This window comes from Macrobrachium nipponense, chromosome 19, assembly GCF_015104395.2.
Source record: "Macrobrachium nipponense isolate FS-2020 chromosome 19, ASM1510439v2, whole genome shotgun sequence".
Lineage (NCBI taxonomy): Eukaryota > Metazoa > Arthropoda > Malacostraca > Decapoda > Palaemonidae > Macrobrachium > Macrobrachium nipponense.
The window spans coordinates 37,726,972-37,754,927 of record NC_061088.1 but is presented as its reverse complement, the minus strand read 5'-3'; the positions used below and the strand labels follow the sequence as shown (position 1 = coordinate 37,754,927).

Here is a 27,956-nt window from a genome sequence, read left to right as displayed (position 1 = left end):
AAATGAAACGGCTGTTGGCAGTTTTAATGTGCTGTATCCAAATGGGAATTTGTGTCTCGAGGGACGTTATCTAGAATGTCATTTGTCTAATTGCCAAGATTATGCGAAAAATTTATTGTTATTTTTTTTATCTATCTATTTATTTATTTATTTATTTTATTGCATTATTTTTTTGGGTCTATCACAGTCCTGTAATTCAACTGGTCGGTACTTATAGTGTGGTGTTCCGGGTTGCATCCTACATCCTTTGGAGTCCATCACTTTTATTACTATGTGCTCTGTTTCTATGAGCACACTCTTCTGCATGAGTCCTGGAGCTACTTCAGCCTCTAGATTTTCCAGGTTCCTTATCAGGGATCTATGGATCGTGCCTAGTGTTCCTATGATTATGGGTACAATTTCCACTGGCGTATCCCATATCCTTCTTATTTCTATTTTCAGGTCTTGATACTTATCCATTTTTTCCCTTTCTTTCTCTTCAACTCTGGTGTCCCATGGTATTGCGACATCAGTGAGTGATACTTTCTTCTAGATTTTGTCAATCAACGTCACGCCTGGTCTGTTTGCACGTATCACCCTATCTGTTCTGATAGCAGAGTCCCGGAGGATCTTTGCCTGATCGTTTTCTATCACTCCTTCAGGTTGGTGTTCGTACCACTTATTACTGCAAGGTAGCTGGTGTTTCTTGCACAGGCTCCAGTGGAGGGCTTTTGCCACTGAATCATGCCTCCTTTTGTACTGGTTCTGTGCAATTGCGGGAAATTCTCTTGCTATGTGGTTTATGGTCTTGTTTTTCATATTGCACTTCCTGCATATGGGTGAGATGTTATTTCCATCAATTGGTCTTTGGAAATATCTGGTTCTTATGGCCTGATCTTGTGCCGCTGTTATCTTCCCTTCAGTTTCCTTCTTGAGCTCTCTCCTCTGTAGCCATGGCCATGTTTCATCTCTGACCAGTTCCTTAGTCTGTCTCATGTATTGTCCGTGCATTGGTTTATTGTGTCATTCCTCTGTTCTGTTTGTCACTCTCCTGATTTTGATAATCAGTAGAACGTATTTTAGTTCGGTAAAACAACTATTGCAAAACTAATGAAAATGAAAAGAACTATAGATTAACCAACTTTTCGAATCTATTGCCAACCAATCAGCTTCAAGGAATGGTCGTGACGTATTCAGTGGGCGGGGCTTAGCTGCAAAGCTCGATGGACTTTACTATAGTCATTTAGGCGAAGGCAATTAGAGCGATGCATAGATAACAAAAAACAAATTAGGAGATATACATGTAATTTATGACCTAAACAATGAAAAAAATGTTTTACCTGAGGGAATAATTTATGTCAAAATTTTAAACCAAGAAGTATTTATGAAGTACAAAAAATTAGCTTCAAAATCATGTTTGAAGTTAAGTTAAAGTTAAGTATATTTTAGTTTTACCAGACCACTGAGCTGATAAACAGCTCTCCTGGGGCTGGCCCGAAGGATTAGATATTTTTACGTGGCTAGGAACCAATTGGTTGCTTAGCAACGGAGCTACAGCTTATTGTAGGATACGAACCGCATGGAGAAATGAATTTCTATCACCAGAAATAAATTCGTCAGATTCCTTGTGCCCGTAGGGGGGTAGTGCCCTCAGTGCACCCTCAAGTGGTACACTGTAAGCATTACTTCAGGTTCTTTGTAGCCCGCCTTTGGTCCATAGCTGCCACCTCTTTCATTGCCTTTACTGTACCTCCTTTCATATTCTTACTTTCCACCTTCGCCTAACAATTGATTTATAGTGGAACTGCTTTGAGGTTTTCCTCCTATTACACCTTTGAAACCTTTTACTCTCAATTTCCATTTCAGCGCCTAATGACCTCATTGGTCCCAATGCTTTTCCTTTGGCGTAAATTCTATATTAAGTTCAACCAAATCCTTAATATTTCTATTTTCAATTCTTGATACTTATACATTTTTTCTTTTTTTTCTCACGTACTTTGTTGTCCCATGTAATGCGACATCAGTGAGTCCTACTTTCATTCTGATTTTGTCAGTGTCACGTCTGGCCTTGTGGCATGTATCACTATCTGTCTGATACTGGAACTATGAGGTTTTCCTCCTGTTACACCTTTCAAACTTTTTGCTCTCAATTTCAGTTTCAGCACCTGATGACCTCATAGGTCCCAGTGCTTGGCCTTTGGCCTAAATACTATATTCAATCAATCCTCTGATTCCTTGTTGGCAGAGCGGGGAATCGAACCCGGACCCTGAGATGGGTAGTCGGTCGTGCGCTGTTTCGCCTGAATGGAGCACTTTTGTTGAATTCCTTCCATATCGCGTTTTACTGCATCAGAAACCTGGGATAGCTCTTCTTTTGTAGTATAGTCTTTATGAATTTGCCTTCGGACTCTAGCTGCAACCACTTTTGTTCCTTATACTGTACCTCCTTTCATATTCTCATTCTTCCATCTTACTTTCCACCCTCTCCTAACACTTGATTCGTACTGCAACTGCTTTGAGGTTTTCCTTCTGTTACACCTTTCAAACCTTTTACTCTCAATTTCTGTTTCAGTGCTGAATGACCTCATAGGTCCCAGTGCTTAGCTTTTGGCCTAAGTTCAATATTTAATATTCAATTTATGAATTATGTAATTTACTGGTGTGGTCAAAGGTCCTTTGCAATTTTTCTTCTCACGCGCCAAGTGGTGGTACTTGTCTCTCTGTCCTTTCTGTAGATGTATCCATTTTATTACTTTGGTTTTGCTACGTTTTGAAAAAAAAAAATTGTGATGGCTTCTCGTAAATGTCAATACAATGCAACGACCACACTCGGTAATTACTTAAAACTACGTACGAGACCATTCGTTCTTGTTTTGTAAACCTCCAATGTGAAGATGAACGCTTAGAACGGTCATCGCTGAATCAATGTCGCTCTAAACGATCTTTGCTGAATAATTATCGATAGTAACGACTTCGGCCAAGTGACTTTGGCCAACCGGTATGCAACCAAACAAGTAAAAAATGCGTCGAAGTTTCTTCGGCGCAATAGAGTTTTCCGTACAGCGTATGCTAATGCTGTATGGAGCTCTCAGCCACGGCCCATGAAACTATCAGTCGCGTCCCTTTGCAAATTTCAGCCACAGATCGTTGGTGGCCTGTGTTGTTGCAGCACGGCTAACTTTAACTTTCAATGAAATAAAAAAAAACTGCTGAGGCTAGAGGGCTGCAATTTGGTATGTTTGACGATTGAGGGGTGGATGATCAGCATACCAATTTGCAGCCCTCTAGCCTTGGTAGTTTGTAAGATCTGAGGGCGGACGAACTGACAAAAAGCCATCTCAATAGATTTCTTTTACAGAAGACTAAAAACACAAAATTGAAAAGGAGAGAATCTCATTGGTTTTATCAAAAATATTGTGAAGGTTGACACGCAACATAAACCAGTTAGGAAAAGAAACGACTCACAAACATGAAGTAGACGAAGCCTCAGCCACGAATTCCCTGATCTGTTTCGAACGCCATCGGATTCATCATCCATGTCAATGGCTGCTGATGTTTGAGTGATCGGGAAGGGCCTCGTCACGAAGCGCTCTCATGGCATGATTCGGTGTGAAGTTCATCTGTTGTCGAATGTCCTGTTAAGTTTCAAGTCCTCCATCGTTTCGTTCATCTGAGTGAAGTCCATTATTCGCAGACTTCAGTCCATTTCGGAATGACCTTCATTGCTACTCGTATGTGCTTTGGAATCTGATGTCCTTTATTATGAATCCGTTTAGATTAGAAGTCCATCTTCTAACATGTTCATTCATATCTGAAGCCTTATATCATTTATGAACCTCTAGTTTTGAGGTCCGTTAGGATATTTGATTTTAAAGTTGAAGTCCTTCAGAGCTGGGCCACTTCATAACTGAAGTCCAGTATAACCACTTGGCCCACTTGAAAAATGAAGTCTGCTACACTTTGTATTCCGTATACATGTGAATCTGGCGTGTGTTTTGTATTTTCTGTTCATACATAAATTCCTTGTCACGGATACACCGTACAGATGAAACCTCTGCCGCTGTATTGATCAATTTGAGGTTCGCTATTCGTTTGTCTGCTGAGATTGTCAGTTCCAAGGTCGATACTCTCTAGACCTTGGTCAGTTCATCCCACCAAGTCTATTTGAATATGAAGTCACGCTTAACTAAGTCCGTTATCGGTAAACCATCTCATTTGGAGCCCATTGACATCGAAGCTTGTTTGAGTTCGAAGTCCAGAACAACCGTTCCCCGGAGAATTGGTATGAAATCAAATACTACCAAGTGTATCTAGATGATGAAGTCGACCACTAACTTCGTTTACATCTGCAATCCATCACACCTCAAAATTTGACGTCCAGAGATGCATTACCTTTAAGCCCATTTAAATCTCGAATCCATTGCTAGCAAACCCTTCAAATCTGAAGTCACGAGTCCACCTACATTTGTAGTCCATGACCGCTATTTTCATTGCATCCCAGTCCGCATAACATCGAGGTTTTTAACGATTTTGTCGAGTATGATTAAAATACAATGGGTTTCCGACAGTATCATCTCAAGTCCTTTGATTTCGCTCATTATCTACGATAGATCTAACTCATCCCTCCTCAACCCACCCAGTTCCCCCTCCCCCACCCCCTCACAAAAAAAAACGAAGAAAGGAGAAATCTTTTGAAGCTGAATTCCATTCTTTGTCTCGCTTGGATTTTAAGCGAATTTGTCACGTATGATTATAAGATGGCGGTTGAGTTGTGATGGCGAGAGAGAGAGAGAGATAGAGAGAGAGAGAGATAGAGAGAGAGAGAGAGAGAGAGAGCTTCATGTATATGAAGATATTTCCTTAAATGAATGAAATATGTTGTTTGGCCACACCCAACTCATCCCTCCCACATCCACCTCACCTCCCCCATATTTCTCTGTCTCGGTATCGACGACCATTGTGGTGGTACGATCTCTCCTCTTCTCTCTCTCTCTTCTTTCTCTCTCTCTCTCTTCTTTCTCTCTCCACGCACTACAATATTATTTATTATTATATATATATATATATATATATATATATATATATAATTTATATATATACAATCATATAAATGCTTAAAAATCACAGTAGATGCACGTGGCATCATGATGTAAGCGAATACCGCAAGAAAAATAATAGGCAGAAATTCAAAGCCGAGCGCTTTCGTTCTTTAATAAGAAATCGTCAAGGCACACACATGTTTGTGCCTTGACGATATCTTATTAAAAGACAAAAGCACTCAGCTAGGAATTTCTGCAAATTATTTTTCCTGTGGTATTCGCTTATATCATGAAGTCACGTGCATCTACTGTGATTTTTTAAGCATATATATATATATATATATATATATATATATATTATATTATATATATATATATATTGTAGGTCTGTGGAAAGAGAGAGAGAGAGAGAGAGAGAGAGAGAGAGAGAGAGAGAGAGATCATACCAACACAATGGTCGTCGATACCGAGACAGGAATATGTGGGGAGGTGGGGTGGATTAGGGAAGGGAGTGTTGGGTGTGGCCAAACAACATATTTCATTCATTTACGGAAATATCTTCATATACGTGACTATATATATATATATATATATATATATATATATATATATATATATATATATATATATATATATCATCAGATATGCTAATGAATGCCTATCTGTCATACACTGCACAGGTTCAGTGAATAACAAATTCTCTCTCTCTCTCTCTCTCTCTCTCTCTCTCTCTCTCTCTCTCTCTCTCTCTCTCTCTCTGGAGAACCACTTGATGAGCCACAAGTCGCTAATGAGAGAAGATTCTCAGAAGCTCTAAATGGATTGTAAATATAACTTTTGGGTAATAGGTGTTTGACTGAAAGGAAAAGTTACCTTTCTGTATTTGTTTAGTAATTCACTGCAAATTAGAAAGAGAGAAAGAGTCTTTGTGTCCGTTGACTGCCAAGAAACATGGAGATCTTCTTTTGTCTATATTTTTTTTTCCATGAGATGAAATTGGGAAACGTCCTGTTGTCTTGATTCTAGTTTTAACAACGACCGACGAAAGAGGCTCACCTCGTTCACGCTGTTCAGAGAGAGAGAGAGAGAGAGAGAGAGAGAGAGAGAGAGAGAGAGAGAGAGAGAGAGAGAGGCCTTGATTATTCTCTGAAGTAAAAGGAGAGACAGTCGAATACACTCCTTTTTCACTTTTGTTACCCATAGATGGCTACTGTTATTTAATGTCTATTACAACTTAGTGTCTACATTTATTTTTTAATCATTATTATTCGTGAGTATTTATTTGACGAATTCATAAACATCTTCCTTTAATACGTCAGTCTTCCAATTCAGACTGAATATCCTTCACGTTCATGCTTTAATCATTTTTCACATTTCTTTGATATTTGTGTAGGCACTCAACGGTATATATAATTTCTACGGCAAACTTCGGTTCGGTCTCATTAAACGAAATTTATCAGTTTATCGCATATTTAGTAATTAAACTTGTAAGTACACGATGTTCATTCGTGAAGATTACGACTATATCTTAATGCTACGAGAATTTTTCATTTGTTTCTACGTTTATTTTTATTTGCATTGTCTCTTTTTGCTTTGTTATCAAAGTTGATTCTTATTTATGATTCTGTTATTTCAGAACACTGATTTATATAAGTAAGTATATGTGTATGTATGGATTTACTATTTAAAACCTTTTTCTTGCTGTGGAAATGACAGTCACTGACAAAGAGAGAGAGAGAGAGAGAGAGAGAGAGAGAGAGAGAGAGAGAGAGAGAGAGAGAGAGAGAGAGAGAAAGAGAGAGAAGGGACAGGAGACCAAGTCTGAAAAGGTAGGAGAGAGAAAGTGAAAGGAACTTTTTATCAGCATCAAAGGGTTATAATTTTTTCGTGCGCAGCCAAGATCATAATAGAAGCCGGGACCCTTTACAGTCCTAGAAACCCTTCGTTGCACGTTTCCTCATCTCCTAGGTCCGTATTTAAGTGTTTACTTAAGGGAATGCTATTGCGTTTCAAGTTTATCTCGTCTGTGAGTCAGTCCGTATATGTATGATAGATACATGAACTTACCTATTTATAAGTTTGTCTGGGTAAATGGATATATATATATATATATATATATATAGGATATATATATATATATATATATATATATATATATACGCGTATATCAGAGTGTAAATGAAATATAATTTGTATATATACATATATGTAAGTGTATATACACACACACACACACAACACACACACACACACACATATATATATATATATATATATATATATATATATATATATATATGTGTGTGTGTGTGTGTGTGGGTGTGTGTGTGTGTGTGTGTGTGTGTGTGTGTGTGTGTACCTGCATCTGATGTCTTTTCATTAACTTCCTGCATCACTCCATCCATAAAGATATTGGAGGGCTATAGAAACTCTGTACATTTTTCCATCAATCCCTACATTCCTAAAATAACTGCGCTTTATCTTCTGCCTCTCAGCTTCCCCAGACACAGTCAGTCTTTGTCCTCCCCATTGCCAAACCTTGTCATGTTGCAATTATGTATATAAACATGGATGTATACATGTACATGTGTGTATGTGTATGTGACAGCTCTAAACCGCATTGAGCAATTTTAACCAAACTTGGTATACCTATGACTTACTATCTAGAAATCAACAATGTGGGGGTAAGACATCACTTCCACCAAAGAGGGTGGCGGTAGGAAGGGCTACCCTGAAATGGGGCTGGTTCTGCCTGTAGACTTACTAAATCAAATACGAATTTATCATCCCTAATTTCGGTATATACATATGAATTAATGTCTGGAAAAGAATACTGTGCTGGTAAGACATCAATGGCACTAAAGGGTTGGGGTTATGGAAGGGGGTGACAGAGGGAGAGAGAGGGAGAGGAAGTGAGAGAGAGAGAGAGTGAATCGAGGGGCTGTTAGGGGGAAGAAAGGTAGAAAGAGTCAAGGAGGGTTGGAGAGAGTAGAGGGGGTGTTAGGGAGGAGAAGGAGGGAAAGAGTCAGGGAGAGAGAAAGAGAGTGAAAGAAAGAGTGAGAGGGAAGAGGAAGTGAGAGAGAGAGACAGAGAGAGTGAGATAGAGAGAGAGAGAGAGAGAGAGAGAGAGAGAGAGAGAGAGAAGAGGGGGTGTTAGGGAGGAGAAAGAGTAAAAAGTCAGAGAGAGAGAGAGAGAGAGAGAGAGAGAGAGAGTAGAGGGGGTGTTAGGGAGGAGAAAGAGGGAAAAATTGAGTGAGAGTTGAAGAGAGAGAGAGAAAGTTTATCAGTTGTCAGTCGGAGTTATCCCAGGCAGTGCCGGTTTGGTCAGCTAATATATACATGCACGTGTGTATATGTGCAAGTTACTGCTTCCACTAATTGCTAGTTAAGTTGATGATAAAGGCAAAGGATATCGCTTTATTGTTCTCCAAATGTAGTATTAATTAAGAAACCCAGATGCAAAAAGCTTCCACTTACTAGAATCTATATGCAAATATTTTTATATTTGCATACACATATGTATACATTGTCACGAACATGATATGTAAATGTATTTAAAACAAAGTATTGCAGGTAGGAAATATCTGAATTTCTAATTAAGGCGAGAATGGTTGTTGCTAATTAAAGCGATGGACTTTGCGACGCTCAGTCAGACGTAAAACGACACGTTGCTTGAGAGACTGTCAGCAAGAGACTAGTTAACTGAGTAGTAGACGGAGAAGACACGCTTAGCGAGAGAGAAGTTGAGATTATATTGATTAGTTAAGTGAGGAGATAGACAGACAAAGCAAGCTCATGAACAACATGATTGACGGAGGAACAGGAAGAGGCGAGACAAATTCATTAACAGAGGTACAGACAGTCGTGTCTGTGCAATTAGCTTAGATATATTAACAGAAAGACAGACAATACCAAGACAAACCTGCTGATTTAGAAATAACATATGCAAGCAACAGGCGGACAGTATGTATAGCTTATGAAGACGAGACAGACTTTACAGCAAAATTGACAGACAAAGACGAAACCGATTCACTACCAGAAGTACAGACGGATTGGACAATTTAACCAAAGAACAGAAACAAGACAAATTATCAGCAGACGAACGCATAAAGATATAAAAACATTGGATAACTGAAAAGCCGACAGAGAAAATGAGAAACTTATCAGTGGATCAGTTACAAGACTGGGGAGGAGATAACGATGGTACGAACCTTTTAAATGAGACTATTGTAAGACACAGGTATGTAAGTGCATTTAATGCCGTTTTATCGTACTGCAATACAGAAGAATAAATGCTGGTCCCCCTAAAGCTTAGGTTCTCGTAATCATTATATTTTGCTGCTTAATTTTTTGTAGCTGTTTTCAGAGTCTCGGTTTCATTGTTGAGATAATTGGGACGCCTTTATTCCACACTTGAATTAAAGAACAAAAGGTACATTAGCGTGGGACTTCACCATTGTGCTCCTCTGTCTAGAGGAAGTTTTCTAAAGAAGCCTTTGGCTGTCTCGAGTTCCTTTGTCTGTTATGTATATCATTATCATTATTATTATTATCATTATTTCAGTAGATGAAATCTATCCACATGGAACAAACACAGGGCCATTGACTTGGAATTCAAACTTCCAAAGAATGTTGGTTTCATCCTCCCACCGCAGACGCCGCACTGCAGCAGTAACTGATTATGATACAGAGCAAGTGATTTTTCATCGGCCTGGGGGAGACGGGAACCCGGGATGTCTGAGTGGCATGCCACGACACAAACCACTATGCAGCGGACCAGCTTGATTAGGTTATAAGTATATATATAATATATATATATATATATATATATATATAATATATATATATAATTATATATTGTTTATGTATGTATCATATGTTCAATATTCAGTGCTATCCTTTTGTCATCACCGGGACTTTTTCTCTTTAATGTGCGATGCAACTAACGCTGCCTTCGAAATTAGGCCTGAACATTTTCCCTTTCCTCTTTGTTTTCCCTCAGACCTTTGGGAGTGGAATTTCTCCTCACTTTGGCACTAGCCTTACGCCCACGCACTATGTATATGTAAAAGAGCGTCTATGCTCGCATTTATTTGCATAATTTGTAGTGTGTTCTGTGCACAATTTTCGTCACAAACTGGCTTGTACTGTGCTACCCATTTTTTTCGTCATTCTTCTATTTCCGCATTTACCCTGACCGTACCAGGTATTCTAATTCTTCAGTTACGAATCAATGTCATAAATTTCCAAATTTTCTGGAAATGCATTATTGTATCCGGACTCTTACAGCTTCTCTTGACTTCAGCCCCATTAAATACCTCTTTGAATAAGTAATTTCCAATACCTTTCATAGATACTGGACACAGTGGCCTTGACGTTCCAAATTTTCATGGCATATACCTTGAAATATGATTGTGTTTAGTGATACTTTTGTTTGCAATATTCTAATTATTGCCTATGCTTGAGTATCTAATATCTGCCATAAGTCTTCGCAGTCTACTCCAGCGTACAAGAGACTACTTCAATGTGTATACCACACAGGAACTTCACTCTCCTGAAATAGAACTCACGAGTATGTATCCTCTTAATTGTCTATATGACAAGGCTGGGATTATCAAAGGGTTGTGTTTTTGCCGCAGTGTAGCACAGCCTTATCCCAAAAACGGGATGGCCCTGAAGAAAAAGAGGACAACAATCACTATAGCATTCATCATTTCACTACTGAATCCAAAATGAACCTTCTGTCTTGAATCGTCATAGTATCTATCAGCTTCTTCAGATGACGTCAGAGAAAGTTCTTCACTTCTATTTTGGGATATGCAGATCCTTTTATTCCAACCGTTGCGTTGACATTTCAACATCTTCGACTTCCTCCCTAAAACTTTGGAGTCGTACGCCCATTCAACCGTCCTATCGTCCTCCATTCTCTCTATGTCTATGATTTATACTTTCCCATTATACAGCCATGTCCACCATCATCTCAAGAATAATAATCTAAAATTATAGTGTAAACTTTCAAGTATGAGGAGTCTGTATATATATATATATATATATATATATATATATATATATATATATATATATATGTATATCATGTACATAGTTTCTTTGAAAACTTGTTATTAATTTTAGATATTCTGTTTTACACCACCGTATGTTTATATCATTAAAATAAACAAAGGATCATTCCTCCTGAAAAAAAAGTACGTCCATGAAAAATAGACCACCTCTCCTCTTTCTCTCTCTCTCTCTCTCTCTCTCTCTCTCTCTCTCTCTCTCTCTCTCTCTCTCTCTCTCATATATGTATATATATATACATATATATATATGCATGTACAAGTTTCTTTGAAAACTTTTTATTAATTTTAGATTTTCTGTTTTACACCACAGTATGTTTATGTGATTAAAATAAATGAAGGATCATTCCTACTGAAAAAAAGTACGTGCATGAAAAACAAACCACCTCTCTCTCTCTCTCTCTCTCTCTCTCTCTCTCTCTCTCTCTCTCTCTCTCCTTCCAAAATGTACTGACCAGTGGATAAGGACCCCTCCGCCTTTCAGTCGAGCCGTGTGGATGAAATCATTACAGGCAGGAAAATACTGAGTCAGGTTCTGTCCCGGCGAATCAGAGGCCACGACGCACATGTATTCTTTGTCCTGAAATGAAAAAGAAGAGTAATGAGACTTTCTAATGAACATTTTTGTGAATGGAAATAGAGATGATCAATTGATAAAGGGGTCTAATGGGAAGTTTTTTTTTTTTTTTTTTTTTTTGCTGCTGTTTTAATAGCATAATAATGAATAGGTATAGACCACGATCCCCGTAGGGGGCTAGTGCCGGCAGTGCACACCATGCGGTGCACTGTACGCAACACTTGAGGTTTTTTGCAGCGTCTCTTCGTCCCTTAGCTGCAACCTCTTCGTTCCTTTTACTGTTCCTCCTTTCATATTCTCCTTCTTCGATCTTACTTTCCACCTCTCCTAAATTCATAGTGCAACTACGAGATTTTCCTCCTGTTACCCCTTTCAAACCTTTTACTGTCAATTTTCGTGTCAGCGTTGAATGACCTATATTCAGGAGTTCAGTTCAATTATTGACCACGATACACGAGAGCGTTCTTTGACTCTGAATGAGCAGGACACGTTCCGTGGAACTGTGTCTGTGGACAGAAATGGAAATCTCAATTTGAATGGAGAGTTTCATTGAAAGATTTTTTTTTTATTCCTGTCTGGTTATAATGACGATGATGCTGATGCTGTGAGGCCACGAAACATAGTATGTGTTCTGTGTTCTGGAATGAGCAGGAAAATGTCAAGGAATTTTGTGAACTGAACTGAATGTGACTCATTTGAATGAGGGCTTTTGGAGGGAGGTTCTCTTGCTTCGTTGTACGGATGATATTGATGGGGGTTTTGATAATGGTTATGGCAGACATGACGATAATGATGGTAATGCTAGAAGTAATAAGAAGTAAAACTGAACGTGAAAATGAAGGACAACTAGTCGACAGCAACAATATCATAAAAATAATGATAATAAGAGTAATACTGCTTTTACTAATAATGTGCCGTTAAGTTCGGATAATTACAGGCATATACATACATATATACATATATATATATATATATATATATATATATATATATATATATATATATATATATATCACAGCAGTTAAGTCATAAGTTTATTGCTATTTCCGGCGCCATTACTACCACCACAATTGCTGCTACTATGGACAGTACTACTAAAACTGCCACCTTGGTCACCGCTATGATTTTCGTTACGGAAACAATCGGTAGGTATTCTCTTGCAAAGATTATGAACATGAAAAGGATGCGATCCCAAAGGATGCTGCGTTTGGGTCAGAAGGGGCGTAAGAGAAGGTCAGTGTGGAGAGAAAGAGAGAGAGAGAGAGAGATAGTATCAATACTAAGCAGCAAATGTGTGTGAGCGTGTGAGAGAGAGAGAGAGAGAGAGAGAGACCCTATTCTTCAAGTGTCCTTTCGGCTATTGTGTTAATAGTGCATGGTTGTCTGTCAGGATACACACAACACGCGCATATGCATTTAATACAATACTACATATTATATATATATATATATATATATATATATATATATATTATATATACTATATATGTATAAAGGCGAGTGCCACAAGGGAAAACTTAAACAACGGAGTGATTAATAGGCCTTTCGACACACGGTCCTTTACTAGTAGACTGATAATAAGTCTTCTAGTGAAGGACCGTGTGTCGAAAGGCCTAGCAACCATTCCGTCGTTTCACTTTTCCTCCGTGGCATATGCCTTTATATATATACAGTATATATATATATATATATATATATATATATATAATATATATATATATATACACACGTCATACACACACACACACATATATATTTATATGTTATATATATATATACATATATATATATAGTATATGTATATATATATATATATATATATATATATATATACATATATATATATATATATATATATATATATATATATATATATATATATATAATGCATATGCGTTTGTGTGTGTGTATCCTGGACAGACAATCTTGCACTCTTATTAACACAATAGCCGAAAGGTCACATGAAGAATAGGATCTCTCTTCTCTCTCTCTCTCTCCTCTCCCACACTGACCTTTTCTTATGCCCTTCTGATCCGAACGCAGCATCCTTTGGGATCACAGCCTTTTCATATTCATAATATCTGCCTTTTTTTATATATTCAGCACGTTCATATCTTCGCTAGTTCCAGTTGTACAATATATATTCGTGTATATATATATATATATAATAATATATATATTTAATATTATTATATATAATATATTATGTATGGTATGTATATATATATATATATATATATATATATATAATATATAAGATGTATGTATGTATATATATATATATATATTATATATATATATATAATATAATATAATATAATATTATATAATATAGGATATGTATAATATATATATCTATATATATATATTATATATATATAATCTTTGCTCTGGAATATTACTGTCATATTTGGAGTTCATCCTTCGCTTTCCTCGTCGATAGGATTAAATCGCAGGTATTTCGTTCGACCAATGATTCCAATACTTCAAGCTCCTTGATTGATCTTTACTTTGCGAACTCTCTCTCTTCTCTCTCTCTCGCCTCTCTCTCTCCCTCTCTTCTCTCTCTCTCCTTACCAATATATTTATATTTTCACATAGCTATTTCATGAAAGTCCTTTTAAATTGATTTATTTTTGTATTTATGTTTCCTAGTTTCCTATATTATTCTATGACGGCGTCAATAACCTTAATGTAGTGACGCCAGTTTTTAAGTGTTCATGAATCAATCAATCAGCCAGTCTCTCACAACTGCTGGGTTCAAGGGGATCATCCATTTTTATCTCAGGCAGTTGGTCCCCACCCCCTTCTTCCGACATTTACTCAGTAGAAATTCCCAACTCTCTAAGGATTGTTCATTGGGTAATTTTCTATCTACTACACACACACACACACACACACACACATACATATATATATATATAGTATATATATATATATATATATATATATATATATATAGTATATATATATATATATATATTATATCAGTACAGAAGGACTATTAAAACACTCCGGTTTAAAGCTAAGTACTATATTTCGGTGGACTGACTTCCACCCTTTTCAATTAATGAATGGCAGAAGAAGTTACATTTGCGAAATATATAGTGGAAGATATGCTCTTAGGTGATGCCTGGGGTCACCACTAAGCCAACGTTGGTTCTGTTAATTGTCTTAATCCGCTTCATCGTTGCCTTTAGGAAGATATTGTGAAGGTTCTACCATCTGACATTTATATCAACAGCTGCTCTTGTATGAAATTTGGGATGAGTTCCAATCCATGGTATGGTTCGCGTTATTTATATGATGAAAAATTGCTGAACTATGTTCTCCATGTCCATATCTAACCTAGCGCTTATGTTGAGTTAATCTTTCCAAGAGGGATTTTCCTATGAATCTCTATTATGACTTATCACAATCCCTACAGGGGATTTCATAAACACCTATGTCTTTAGAAACTGGTTTCTGCTGAACGTTAATTAATGATTTCCCTAATGTTTTCGGATAAGTGAAGATGAAAGGGTTGGGTTGGCCTAATATTTGTGTGATCTCTCGTAAGTTACCCGATTGAGGGATTATGATTTTTCTTTTATTTTTCCTTTTCTTTGTTTTCTGTTGGTTTGTAAAAAATGTTCTTTGCTTTATGTATGGCTTTTTCTATCATGTGCATGGGGTATTTTAACAAGATAAGTTGATCTCTGATTGTTTTAAGCTCTTTTGTTAAGAAAATCTGGGTAGCAAATCCGCAGGGCTCTAAGAAATAAGTTACTTGCTATGCCGAATTTAACTGAAATATATGTATGAAAGTAAGAATGTCGCTTTCCTGAAGACAGTGAATGTGTGGTTGTCCTTATTTCTAATGCTCAAGACATCTAAAAAGGGGATTTGGTTATTGTTTTCCCATTTTACTTTAAATTTTATGCTCGGGACCAAGGAACTTAATTTTTGTAGAAAGACATCAAAATCGCCCCACTCGCTTTTCCAGTATGGTAAGATGCCGTCTACATAACGAAGCCAAATCATATCTGCAAATTTGATAGGGTTTATAATTATTGTTTTAAAATACTCCATATATTTGTTTGCAACTGAATTTTTGACGATAAAAGTTATCACAAAAGGAAAAGACGTTATTAGTGACGCTGAGCTCTACAAGTTGCATTATTCTATTCAATTCTATGGGGAAGTGGTCAGCAATGGCTCAGTTTTATTTGTAAGGAACGTTAACACATCTTTTATGGATACTTTCGTGAAAAGGCAGTCTATGTCTAAGCTGAGAAGCTATACGTTATGTACAGGGATATTTGCCGACCTAAATTAGTTGCAGAAGTCTTCTATATGTTTTATATAACTAGGGAAAAAAGTTCCTAAAAAGGGGGATAGTAACTCAGGTAGCCATTTTGAAATATTGTAGTTAAAAGCTCCAGCACACGAGATTATGGGATGAAGTCGATGTTATCTTTGTGAGTTTTGGGGAGGCCATAGAAATAAGGTAATTTGGAATTGATTGATTTTAATTTTTCCAAAATTTCTATATTTTTCCTACTTTAATCGAAGTTTCTGATTTTTCCGAAGCAATCTATTGGGACACTATGGCTCGTTTTTTTTTTTTTTTTTTTTTTTTTTTTTTTTATTTTTTTTTTTTTTTTTTTTTTTTTTTTTTTTTTATTTTATTTCTCGTATCATTTAAAAGTTCACTGATCTTTTCTTGGTAGAAACTCTGGTCCATTAACACAATTTTACCGTCTTTATCTGATCTAGTGATTATAACGTCTAGTTTGCTGAGTGAGTTTATAGCTATCATAAATCTTTTAGGCAGGGGATGCGCGTTGTTGTGTCTGGTTAGGATGTTTAGAAGAATTCCCTTAAGACATATTTCGTCTTTCTTGTAATTGTTGTTTGCAATGTATTTATCAAATGTTACTAGGAAGTCGAGTTTATATTTTTCATCAGGTTTAAGGGCAAATGACAAACTTAAATTTAAGACTATGGATTGGTTATTAGTTAAAGGGCACGTGGATAGATTCATAACTTTTTTTTTTGTTCAATGGATTGGTTATTAGTTAAAGGGCACGTGGATAGATTCATAACTTTTTTTTGTTCAATGGATTGGTTATTAGTTAAAGGGCACGAGGATAGATTCATAACTTTTTTGTTTATTCAATGGATTGGTTATTAGTTAAAGGGCACGTGGATAGATTCATAACTTTTTGTTTGTTCAATGGATTGGTTATTAGTTAAAGAGCACGTGGATAGATTCATAACTTTTTTTTTTTTGTTCAATGGATTGGTTATTAGTTAAAGGGCACGTGGATAGATTCATAACTTTGTTTTGTTGACCTAAACGGTGCCAAATACTATTTTAAATTAATGAGTTAAGTTTACGAACAAGCCTATCGCAATGGATAACACTTTTGCGCGCTGCTGTGTCGATACAAATGGAGGATAGGTACTTATTTGTGGGTTCGGAAGTGACGAGACGGAGGTTATGCTTAACGGTCTGAATGATGGATCGGTATTCTTGATCCTTTCTTCGAGGAACCTCCTGTGAGATGGTGGAAAGGGATCCGATGTTGTTTTCCATTTATGGAAACCGTACATTTTCGGGAGCACTTGTTCCTTCAGACATTTATCTAAGAAGTCTTTCTGGTTTTTCAGGCGGAAGGACATGATAAAGTTAGATATGTACATGGACAACATATTTTAGCAATTTTTCATCATATAAATAACACGAACCATACCATGGATTGGAACTCATCCCAAATTTCATACAAGAGCAGCTGTCGTTACAGATGTCAGATGGTAGAATCTTCACTGGTAAAACAACAAGATAATACGATCAACCTTTCCAATAGATCCTAGGACTCTGACCTTATAGACAATATCTTCTTTAATGCAATGATGAAGCGGATTAAGACAATTAACAGAACCAACGTCGGCTTAGGGTGACCCCAGGCATCACCTAAGGGCATAACTCCCACTATATATTTCGCAAATGTAACCTCTTCTGTCATTCATTACTTGATAAAAGTGGAAGTCAGGCCACCGGAATTTAGTCCTTAGCTTTAAACCAGAGTGTTTTAATGGGTCTTTTATACTTAAGACATATCCTGTTTTAACAGAAGAATTATATTATATATATATTATAGATATATATATATATATATATATATATATATATGTGTGTGTGTGTGTGTGTTTGTGTGTCTGTGTGTATGTCTGTGTGTATCGAGGCATAGAGAGAGAATCCACAAATCATGAAGCACTTGGCACCCAATGAATTCTTTTCAAGTGGCTTTTCAAAAGGTGAACATCGGACGTGTGATAACTTCTTCATGCGACAGCGACCCCTGACATTTCTGGCGAATTCGCGGTGTGATAGAAGTTCTAGAATAGCTAACTACACTTGCCTTTTAAGGGTGCACACACCTTCTCCTCCGGTAAAATGATTGCTTTCTCACCAACAGAGATATCGTGCGTTTTTTTTTTCGTACATAGTGGTGTAGATGATTTCTAACACTCTGTCCAGCAAAATGCGTCTATAGGACTTGCTCTAGTATTTATTCAATAAACAATTAGCACCTCGCCACTGACGCCTGCTCTTCACCATTTTCTCCAGCAATGGATTTCTAACAAAATTCCTCTAATTATTTCTACAACAAAATTGTCTTAACACATTCCTACCAATAAATATTTTAATACATTCGTAGCTGCATTATTTCTCTAACACTCTCCAGCGAAGAGGTTCTTGATACTACCTCCAATATTTTCTCCATAAAACGATTCGGATTCCTTCCTGCCACAAAATAGTCTAACGCCTCACAGAATAAGCTTTTTCCGATAATTCTTCAAAATCAAATAAACTTCAGTGTCGCAGGGGTTTTATAATGTTCTCCGTCTAACAAAATGAGTATAGCAGGGATTTCTGGCTTATCCTCAAACAAAGATTAACCCTTTCCCTTCCCAAACAAAAAATGGGTCCTAACAGATTATCATAATATGTAATATATATATATAGAATATATATATATATATATATTATATATATATATATATATAATGTATACACATATGGTACATATATATCAATATTCATATAGATGCACACATATATTCAGACAATTTACATCATATGAATATATAATTATAATGTATGTACTGAATTACAAGGAGTTACAAGGATTAGGGTGTCTCAAAGACTTATTAGTCCATCCGAGGAGACATCATGTGGTCACTTATCTTTAGGAGCAGGTTTTAGAATTCGTTCACAGTGTTCTAATGATTTTGTCTGGCATTCTTTTGAACTATTCTGCACAGCTGTGATGTGTTGTATCTCTTCAGTTCTAGTTTCCATCCATTATTTCTTGCCGGGTTTTCGTTCAATGTGAAGAGGTTACTGTTTACTCTTGCTATGCCTTTCAGTATTTTGAATATCTATTAGTTGTCCTCGCAGTCGTCGTGTATCTTGGTCACACATGTTCAGGCTTTCTAGTCATCTTTGGTAACGTATTTGCCTGATGGATGGAATTAACTTTGTGGCTCTTCCTTGTACCCCTTCTAGTCTATTTATGTCCTTTCTTAGTGTTGGTGACCAAGACTGTACTGCATATTCAAGTTGAGGTCTAACGATTGATGTGTAGAGCTGCAGCACCATTTCCTTATTTCTGTATCTGAACTGCCTCCTAATATATTTCACTAGTTTCTTTTCAGCTTTTATGCACTGTTTTGTGGATTTTAAATCCTTGATAATAACAACTCCAAGGTCCTCTTCTTTTACACTATTTATGTCATTCCCAAGCAGCATGTAGTTGGCATGAGGGTTGTTTTTTCCCATTCGTAACACTTTACATTTATCCAGGTTAAAAGTCATTTGCCATATTTTTACCACTCCCCTATTTTCCTTAGATCATTTCTTGAACTTTCCACTGTACCTGGGTCTGCTGCATTTACACCTAGTTTGGTGTCATCTGCAAATTTGGCTATCCTGCTAGTGAAGCCTACATCAATGTCGTTAATGTAAATAAAAAACAAGAGAGGGCCAAGGACAGAACCCTGTGGAACTCCGCTTGTCAAATCTGCCCATTCTGATTCTTCACCATTTATTACGAATCTCTGTTTTCTATAAGTTGGGCAGTCTTGGATCCGGTCTGCTATTCTCCTACAATTCCTAAAGCTCTAACTTTTGACATTAGTTTCTTATGTAGAACTTTGTCAAAGGCCTTTTGGAAATCCAAGTAGAGTATATCTATTGCTCTACTACTGTCGTAAATACCAAGCATGTTATGGAAAAACTCCAAGAGATTTGATGGGCAGGATCTGTTTTGTCTGACACCGTGTTGGCTGTTTAATAACAAGTTGTTTCTATCAAAGTGAGAGAGAGAGAGAGAGAGAGAGAGAGAGAGAGAGAGAGAGAGAGAGAGAGAGAGAGAGATTATAATTCTGAAGATTGTTGTTACATTGTTTCCAACACCTGTAGCTTACAAAGAAGTAGCAGGTGAAGCTTTCTTTGGCAAATATAAGCATTAAATACATGCATTAAAAAACAAATTATGTGATTATGTTTTCCGTGTTTCTATCAATATTTTACTTGTGTGCAGTGGGTACACATTATCAAAATTTAATTGCAGCTTTGGGATTTGCACATTAATCTGTGTAAGGGGGAGGGGCGGCACGTGACCAGGTGCCACCCCCTTAAATCCGCCACTGGTTCCTAACACACTTCTTCAAGCAGTTGTTTGTTTGTAAGACTTCCACCTTAAAAAAGAAGAGAGAAAATAAAACGTAATTTTAACGCTCTTGCTCCAGTCGTTCCGAAAACAAAGTGATAGTTGCACCACTTCCTCCACAATGAATGGGTTCTAATACGTCTCCATCAGATTCCCCTTCAAACCTATTTCTAAAACTAAATTTTCCCAGATGCAATTTTTGCAACACTTACCCTACCAAATGATCCAGACTCATTTCCTCTAATAACTCATTTGAATGATGACATGCGATATGGAACATGATTCTGCAACGGAACGATTCGCAAGACAGTTTTTTTTCAAGTTTCGCACTGGATATTCAGAACGCAGCAGAATGTGCCATAACCACGCTCGGTAACTTATCGCCCACACATCACGAACAGGTTGGACACAAGTTAATGATTTGTTGGTGGGCGCAATCTGTGCTTCATACGGTTATCTAGTGTGGCTGAAGATTTATCTTTCGCTTACGGCGTTGACTTCTTTTCAGACTTGTTTGTGATGTGGCTGCGATGAATTGACGTATTTACTACATGTCTTACAGTGTTGTGGGTGCACCCTCACGGACAACATTTTCTCCAGTAGACGATAACAATTGTCCTTGTACAAATGATTTAAGGGCAATGTCGATGGGAAAAAATATTTCAAAAAGGTTGTCTACAATACATTTCAGTCATACTTCTTTCTAACAAACGATTTATTGTAGACTTCTACCAGCAGACGATTTCTAACTGTTTCTGAGGCAAATTACAGTCTTTCGCAAAGAAACCTCTTCCACCACCAGATGCAAAGTAACACTTATCTCGGTAAATAACTCCCAAAGAATCAATTCTTTAAACAAGGCATTTCTATAACACTTTCTTCAACAAATCATTTCTACCTAAATCCGTTTGAAATCATTGTTTTAATACTACATGAGCAACACATTTAACAAACGATTTGTGTCTCTTTTCAGCAAATGATTCTAACACTTCTCTTCCAATAAACAGTTTCGAACACATTCCTCCAACAAATCGCACCAAATACAAAAGGACAATTTCTAAAACTTTCCCTCCGGCAAACTGTCTCAAGGGCACTTCCTCCAAAAATGGTCTCGGAGGAGTCCTGACAAGTAAGAGCTTGGTGTGCGTGACAAGTGGGCATACGTGTATGGAATTTAATGATATAGGGTAAATATATGTATATCGTATCATGAATCACCAGGCAAGCTTCTGAATTAGCAGGTAATTTACACTAACCCCAAATGGCAGGCAACTGGTCGGTTGGGTACAGTCCATACATCGTAGTGCTGAGCACACTACTTCCTGTGCCCCAAGGTCTCCATTTTCAAAAATCCTTATATTTGAATGAAAGTGTTTGAAGAAACAGTCGCTCAACCGTGGAAGCTGAAAATGCATCTCCTAACATCGGAGGGAATTCTTGGTAAAACACTTATGTATAAACGGGATTGTTTATATACACCACCCGATTACTTATTCGAGACTTAGTGTCCTTCATTGGCATCCTTATTGATTGGATGAAAGGTCCGCGGGCGCTGGCCAAGAGTTCTTCGTCGCCAGAGAGCTCTCCAGAGCCTCGCGTTGGCCCCTAGGCAACGGAGGGCTAAGAGCATCCCTCTTGGAAGTCAGCAGCTGTTGAGCTTATTCGGCAAAGAGGTTGGGTTAGTTAACTCGTGTACGAGCAGTTCTAGGGTATTCCTCCAGTTTAGCTCCTGTACTTTTATTTTTTTGGTAGATCTGGGATTTCATTGCTGTTGCTGTTTTTTTTATCAATTCGTTACCATTCCTCATAACATTGTTATCTGGACTTGCCCATGCTTCTGCTTTTCACGAAAATAATTAAGAAGGTTTCATGAAAGGTACAAATAAATTACACATTTTATGACTTTGATTAAGGAATACATTTATTATTATTATTATTATTATTATTATTATTATTATTATTATTATTATTATTATTATTATTATTATTATTATTATTATTAATAAGAGTTCTTCAATCGTTCTTCAAAGATAAGCAGCCGTAAAGCAGCCTTATTTCAGCAGTAGAAGCAGCAGCTACCAATTTATTTAGGAACAACAGAATTTTTTTTTTTTCAGTATTACTATTGTTATTGGCAGCATTAGTGGTGACCGGTTCTGAGATTTCACCTAAAGACAAAATTGAATCGGAAAATTATTATCATTATTATTATTATTATTATCATTATTATTATTATTATTATTATTATTATTATATTATTATTATTATTATTATTATTATTATTATTATTATTATTATTATTATTATTATATTATTGGTAGTAGTAACAGCAGAAGCATAAACAGAAGAGACACAATCACCTAGTTGGACATTTTTACCTGCTGTCTGGCCCGTTGGAAAAATAAAACGTCGCGGTCATCTACTGTTCCAGCCTCCAGCCCTCAAAGAGTTCAATTAGTCACTCTTTATACCGTAGTTTTTAATTGGACTGAAGATGAACCCAGCACAGGGTTCGAAAGGTATTGAATATTATTGTGGCCCTTCAATCATATTCGTCTCAACATTGAGAAAATTTGTCTCAGTAGGGATCTGAATGAATTCTATTCGAACATAATTTCCGCTAGCTTGCTTCGGGCAGGGCTGCCTATAGATTTCGTCAAGGTAATTCTCGTAATATACCTGGATGGAATGACTTGGTTAAAGATCTGTATACATACTTACGAGAAATGTTTTTATTGTGGAAGCAAAATGGTAGCCCGAGGGAAGGACACACTGCATTATTAATGAGACAGGCGAGAGCTCAGTTCAAACTTGCTCTTAAGCACTGCAGATTAAATGAAAAACCACTAAGAACCGATGGAATGTCTAGAAACTTAGAATCTGGTGATTATCCTCGTCTTTGGAAAGATATCCAGTCCTTAAATCCCAAAACTAAAAAGCTATCACAGAGAGTAGGGGAAGCAGTCGGAGACGAGGCTATCGCAAGTATTTGGGGCGATTACTTCAACAATATCCTGAATTGCATAAATGATCAGGATTCCCGAAGGGATGTAGATAACCTCCTTACTGACAACATTCAATTTCATTTTGCAAGCTGTATTACGCCAGGTAACATCAGCGATGCCATAAATAGCATACCTAATAATAAATCGCCCGGCTGTGATGGTCTTCCCGCAGAGGCTTTCAAATTCTGCCATCCGATAATTTACATTTTGCAAGCTGCCCTATTCAATGGGTGCATAATTCACCAGTTTCTTCCAGACGCCCTACTCTTAGTTCACTTGATACCATTCATCAAAAACAAGCTAAAGGATGCAGCTGACCCTGGCAACTAACTACCGGCCGATTGCAATCACGACGATCGCATCGAAGATACTTGAGTCGGTTCTTCTAGTGAGACTTCTCCCCTTTCTACACACCACTGACAACCAGTTCAGGTTTAAAGCAAACCACTCAACCGACACCTGCCGGCTGCCTCTACATTCTGAAAGAATTGCTGAACTACTACCTATCATCAGCCTCTCCTGTTTTCCTATGTTTCGTGGATGTAAGAAAAGCATTTGACAGAGTAAACTACCTGAAGCTCTTCCTGAAGCTGCATGAAAGAGGCACACCCCTATATCTAATTGGCATTTTACATTGCTGGTTCTCCACACAGCAATTCTGTGTCAAATGGGGTAACGTATTATCGTACACCTTCCGCTCCTTAAACGGGCTTCGGCAAGGGGGCATTCTCTCTCCATACTTGTTTAATACGTACACAGATGCCTTGAATATCAAATTGAACTCACTCCCAATCGGATGCACTGTCAATGAAACAACTATAAACAACCTCTGTTACGCCGATGATATGGTTCTGATTTCCCCATCAATGCAAGGTCTCCAACGACTCATCGACACTTGCCGCCAATATGCAGAAGAATTTGATATTATTTACAACGAAACCAAGACCCAGTGCATGTCGCTGGTCCCGAGATCGCTTAAGCATATTGCAGAACCACAAATTTTTCTCGGAAAACCATCGGCTGGAATTTGTGCACGAATTTCGGTATTTGGGTCACCATTATCACCGGAGAAGAAGACCTAAAAGAAAATACTGCAGACATTTGAACAGAGGCGTTGTAAGCTATGATGCAACTGGCAACATGATTGCAAGGAGGTTTGCTTTCTGTCACCGAGACGTGAAACTGCTGCTCTTCCGCTCGTACTGCTACAGTATCTAGACGAACTATACCCGAGAGACCATGAGACGTATCACTATTGTGCACAATGACATTTTGAGACACCTCACAAACACTCCCCTCTACCACTCCGCCACACAGATGTTCATAGAAAACCACCTGGACAATTTAAAAATCATTGTAAGACGAACAATGTCCAGTCTGGTAACCCGAGTGAGAAGCAGCAGCAACTCGCTCATACAAAGCATCCTAAGGAGTGAAGCAAGAAGAAGCAGCAGTAGAAGTAATAGTAATAGACGTTGTAGTAGTAGTGTATATATCGTTTTTTTGTTTTTTTGTTCTGCATTAATAGTACTGATGCTGGGGGTCAGTGTACTCACACTGTTGCAGGGGAGTTTCCTGGCGTTGTCGTGAATCGAGAGGATGTGCGTTATGTTGTGGGTCTTCAGTTGCTCTGGGTCCTTACTGTCCCGGAAATTGCCGACGTAAAGACCGGGCAAGACCTGCAATGAGGGAAAATGATAATCGGTTAATTTGCTCTTTTTTTATTATTTTTTAAAAATTTTGATAGCTATTAATCAGGAATGATTGAAAGATTTATTTTAAACACAAGAAGAAGAATAGAAATATGGATTATAGTTAGTCTTTATCCTTAATGAAAGCAACATCACAATCATTTCTATATTGTCGAATATTCTTTGCTAAGTTCTTGTCTTTTTTATTTGGTAAGTAATGTAAATGATTAGATTTTCCTTTCATGTCTTTTAAAAGAAAATGTTCATTTTATATATTTGCTTTTGTGGTGATGATCTTTATTTTTGTGATTTGATTTTGTCACACACACACTATACATACATACATACATACATACATACCTACATACATACATACATACATACATACACACACACACACACACACATATATATATATATACATATATATATATATATATATATAATATATATATATATATACTATATGCAGAAAAATGGTCAATGAAATCAGGTTTAGAGAAAGATAAAACATAATTCAAACCTTTGCATAAAATTACTCGAGTAGAATTCTCTCCGATATGGATAAAAAAGATTTCATGCAAAGGTTTGAATTATATATATTTATTCATTTATCTATGTTTGTTTGTGTATGTGGTGACAGCGTACTATATAGATCCCTGTATTCAGGCCTGTAAGACCTTTAGCTTTATTACAGTTTGGAGTTGCATGAGCTGGGAAATGAGAACAATAATTGATACATGAATGTTCATTCGCATTTAAGCAATCTCTCTCTCTCTCTCTCTCTCTCTCTCTCTCTCTCTCTCTCTCTCTCTCTCTCTATGAGAAATACTTCCATTACAATCAATGGGTTTTAAGCTTTTACAACTTATGTACCATGGTATATATCTTCTTCTATGATGTCTGCGTCCGGGTATTTTTAAATCTTATGGTTTTTATATATTTTCATAATGTGTTTCATATCTTATATTTTATACGTGAAGATATTTCATATTTTCCAATTATTCCACTTGTACTGGAATTTTCTATTATAAATATTGTTTTATCATTGTATTACTTACGTCGTGTTTTGTAAAATTTCCTAATATGTTCTCTTTGTCAAAGTACACTGTCTGTGTTTCTTATGTTTCTCGATATTAATGTAATATTCCTAATATTATGTGTCAGATCAATATGAGTCGAGGAATATACTGTATTTTGTAACCTTCCGTGTGTACCGGAATTTTATATCCTTTATAAGTGGCACCCGCGGTCACCTCATGGTCCTGAAAGACCCTCTTCTATCGGAGTTTACCCGGACCTTTTCTGGTCGGATGCAGCTCTCTCTCCTGTTGACACACTTAGCTCCTGTTTGAGCAGGTAGGTGGCAGCACTTAGCGGAGAATTTTCTTCCCTGATCACGTTTTAGTCTCAACAGCGTTGCGAAAGCGGCAGAGGGTTTTACGCTGATTTCATTCTTCCTGGAAGTTTACTTCTTTCTGTATATACCACACACACACGCACACACACACACACATCACACACACACACACACACACACACACACATATATATATATATATATATATATATATATATATATATATATATATATAGATAAGTATGAACAACGTTCATGTATGTATGTATATACGTAGTATATTACAGAAAATGAATAAATATATATTTATATGTTTATATTTATATGCATGTGTGTATATATATTTTATATAATATATATATATACTATAATTATATATACATATATATATATTATAAAATATATATATATATATATACACATAAATATAGACACATGAATGTAGAGTCTGTGTCCCATATACATACATACATACATACATACATACTACATACATACATACATACATACATCATGTGCATGCACATGCACCTGTACATAATGAACAACTAGAATTTATGAACCATCAAATGAGAAATTCTGGGAAAGCTGTTAGAAGTAATTCGATGCCGCTCACCTCCAATGAACATTAATTAGAAATTTTAAAAGTAAGAACTGATAACAAACCTATAAATGGCACGCTCGTTCGGTATGTCATTAAGGAAGGCTATTTCATTCTTTCCCATGAAATTCGCTCCTCTTAACTTGCTTTTTCTCTCTCCTCTCCTCTCTCTCTCTCTCAAATCTCTCTCTCTCTCTCTCTCTCTCTCTCTCTCTCTCTCTCATACACTCACGCAGACACGTAGTACCTAAGTTCTGAATAACTGCTCCCACGAGATCAGTATTAAAGTAGCCTTTAGCTGTTGTTCATCGTATATGTATATACATACACACACACACACACACACACACACACACATATATATATATATATTATATATATATATATATATATATATAATATGTGTGTGTAGATATATATACATATAATCTATGTATGATATATATACATAATATATATATATATATATATATATATATATATATATATATATATATATATATATATATATAGTATATATATATATATTATATACATATAACAGATACAGAGATAGATAGATGGAAATGATGAAAATCTGAATATCATGTGTACACCAGTCCTTCTCATAGGAAATTAACAGTGAGGATTATTGGGACCAGACTTCCTCAGTAGACTGAAGAGAGTCTACGGCAGAATCTTGGTTGGTAGAGTAAGAATCGCGACTGAGGACTGATAAGGGAAGCGCAGTTTGGGGGTTAACAAGGAAGAGGGTTCGTGGACCGAGTGTCCCTTAGAAAACATCCCTATGAGAATTTCTGGCGGAATTGGTCTCATCTGTTGTCTCCTTTTTGCAATTACGAGAAGCGGTTTTTAGTTTTCTGCAAAAGAAAACTGTTGAGATGGATATTTGTCCGTCCGTCCG

General features: G+C 36.7%; 1 protein-coding gene and 1 long non-coding RNA gene across 4 annotated transcripts in view; one reads left to right on the top strand and one right to left on the bottom strand.

Annotated features, from left to right (window-relative positions):
* Window positions 1-27,956, bottom strand: part of LOC135216268 (serine/arginine repetitive matrix protein 2-like) — a 350,391-nt gene that overhangs the window by 54,719 nt on the left and 267,716 nt on the right. For all 3 annotated transcript variants that reach the window (XM_064251443.1, XM_064251436.1, XM_064251451.1), the window contains 2 exons: window positions 24,957-25,079; window positions 11,551-11,675 (listed from right to left, as the gene is read on the bottom strand). In XM_064251443.1, the coding sequence (XP_064107513.1) occupies window positions 11,551-11,675; window positions 24,957-25,079 (248 nt within the window). The remainder of the gene's footprint in view (window positions 1-11,550; window positions 11,676-24,956; window positions 25,080-27,956) is intronic.
* LOC135216289 (uncharacterized) overlaps window positions 1-27,956 on the top strand; it is a 196,890-nt gene that overhangs the window by 33,117 nt on the left and 135,817 nt on the right. The gene's annotated exons all lie outside the window — the stretch shown is intronic.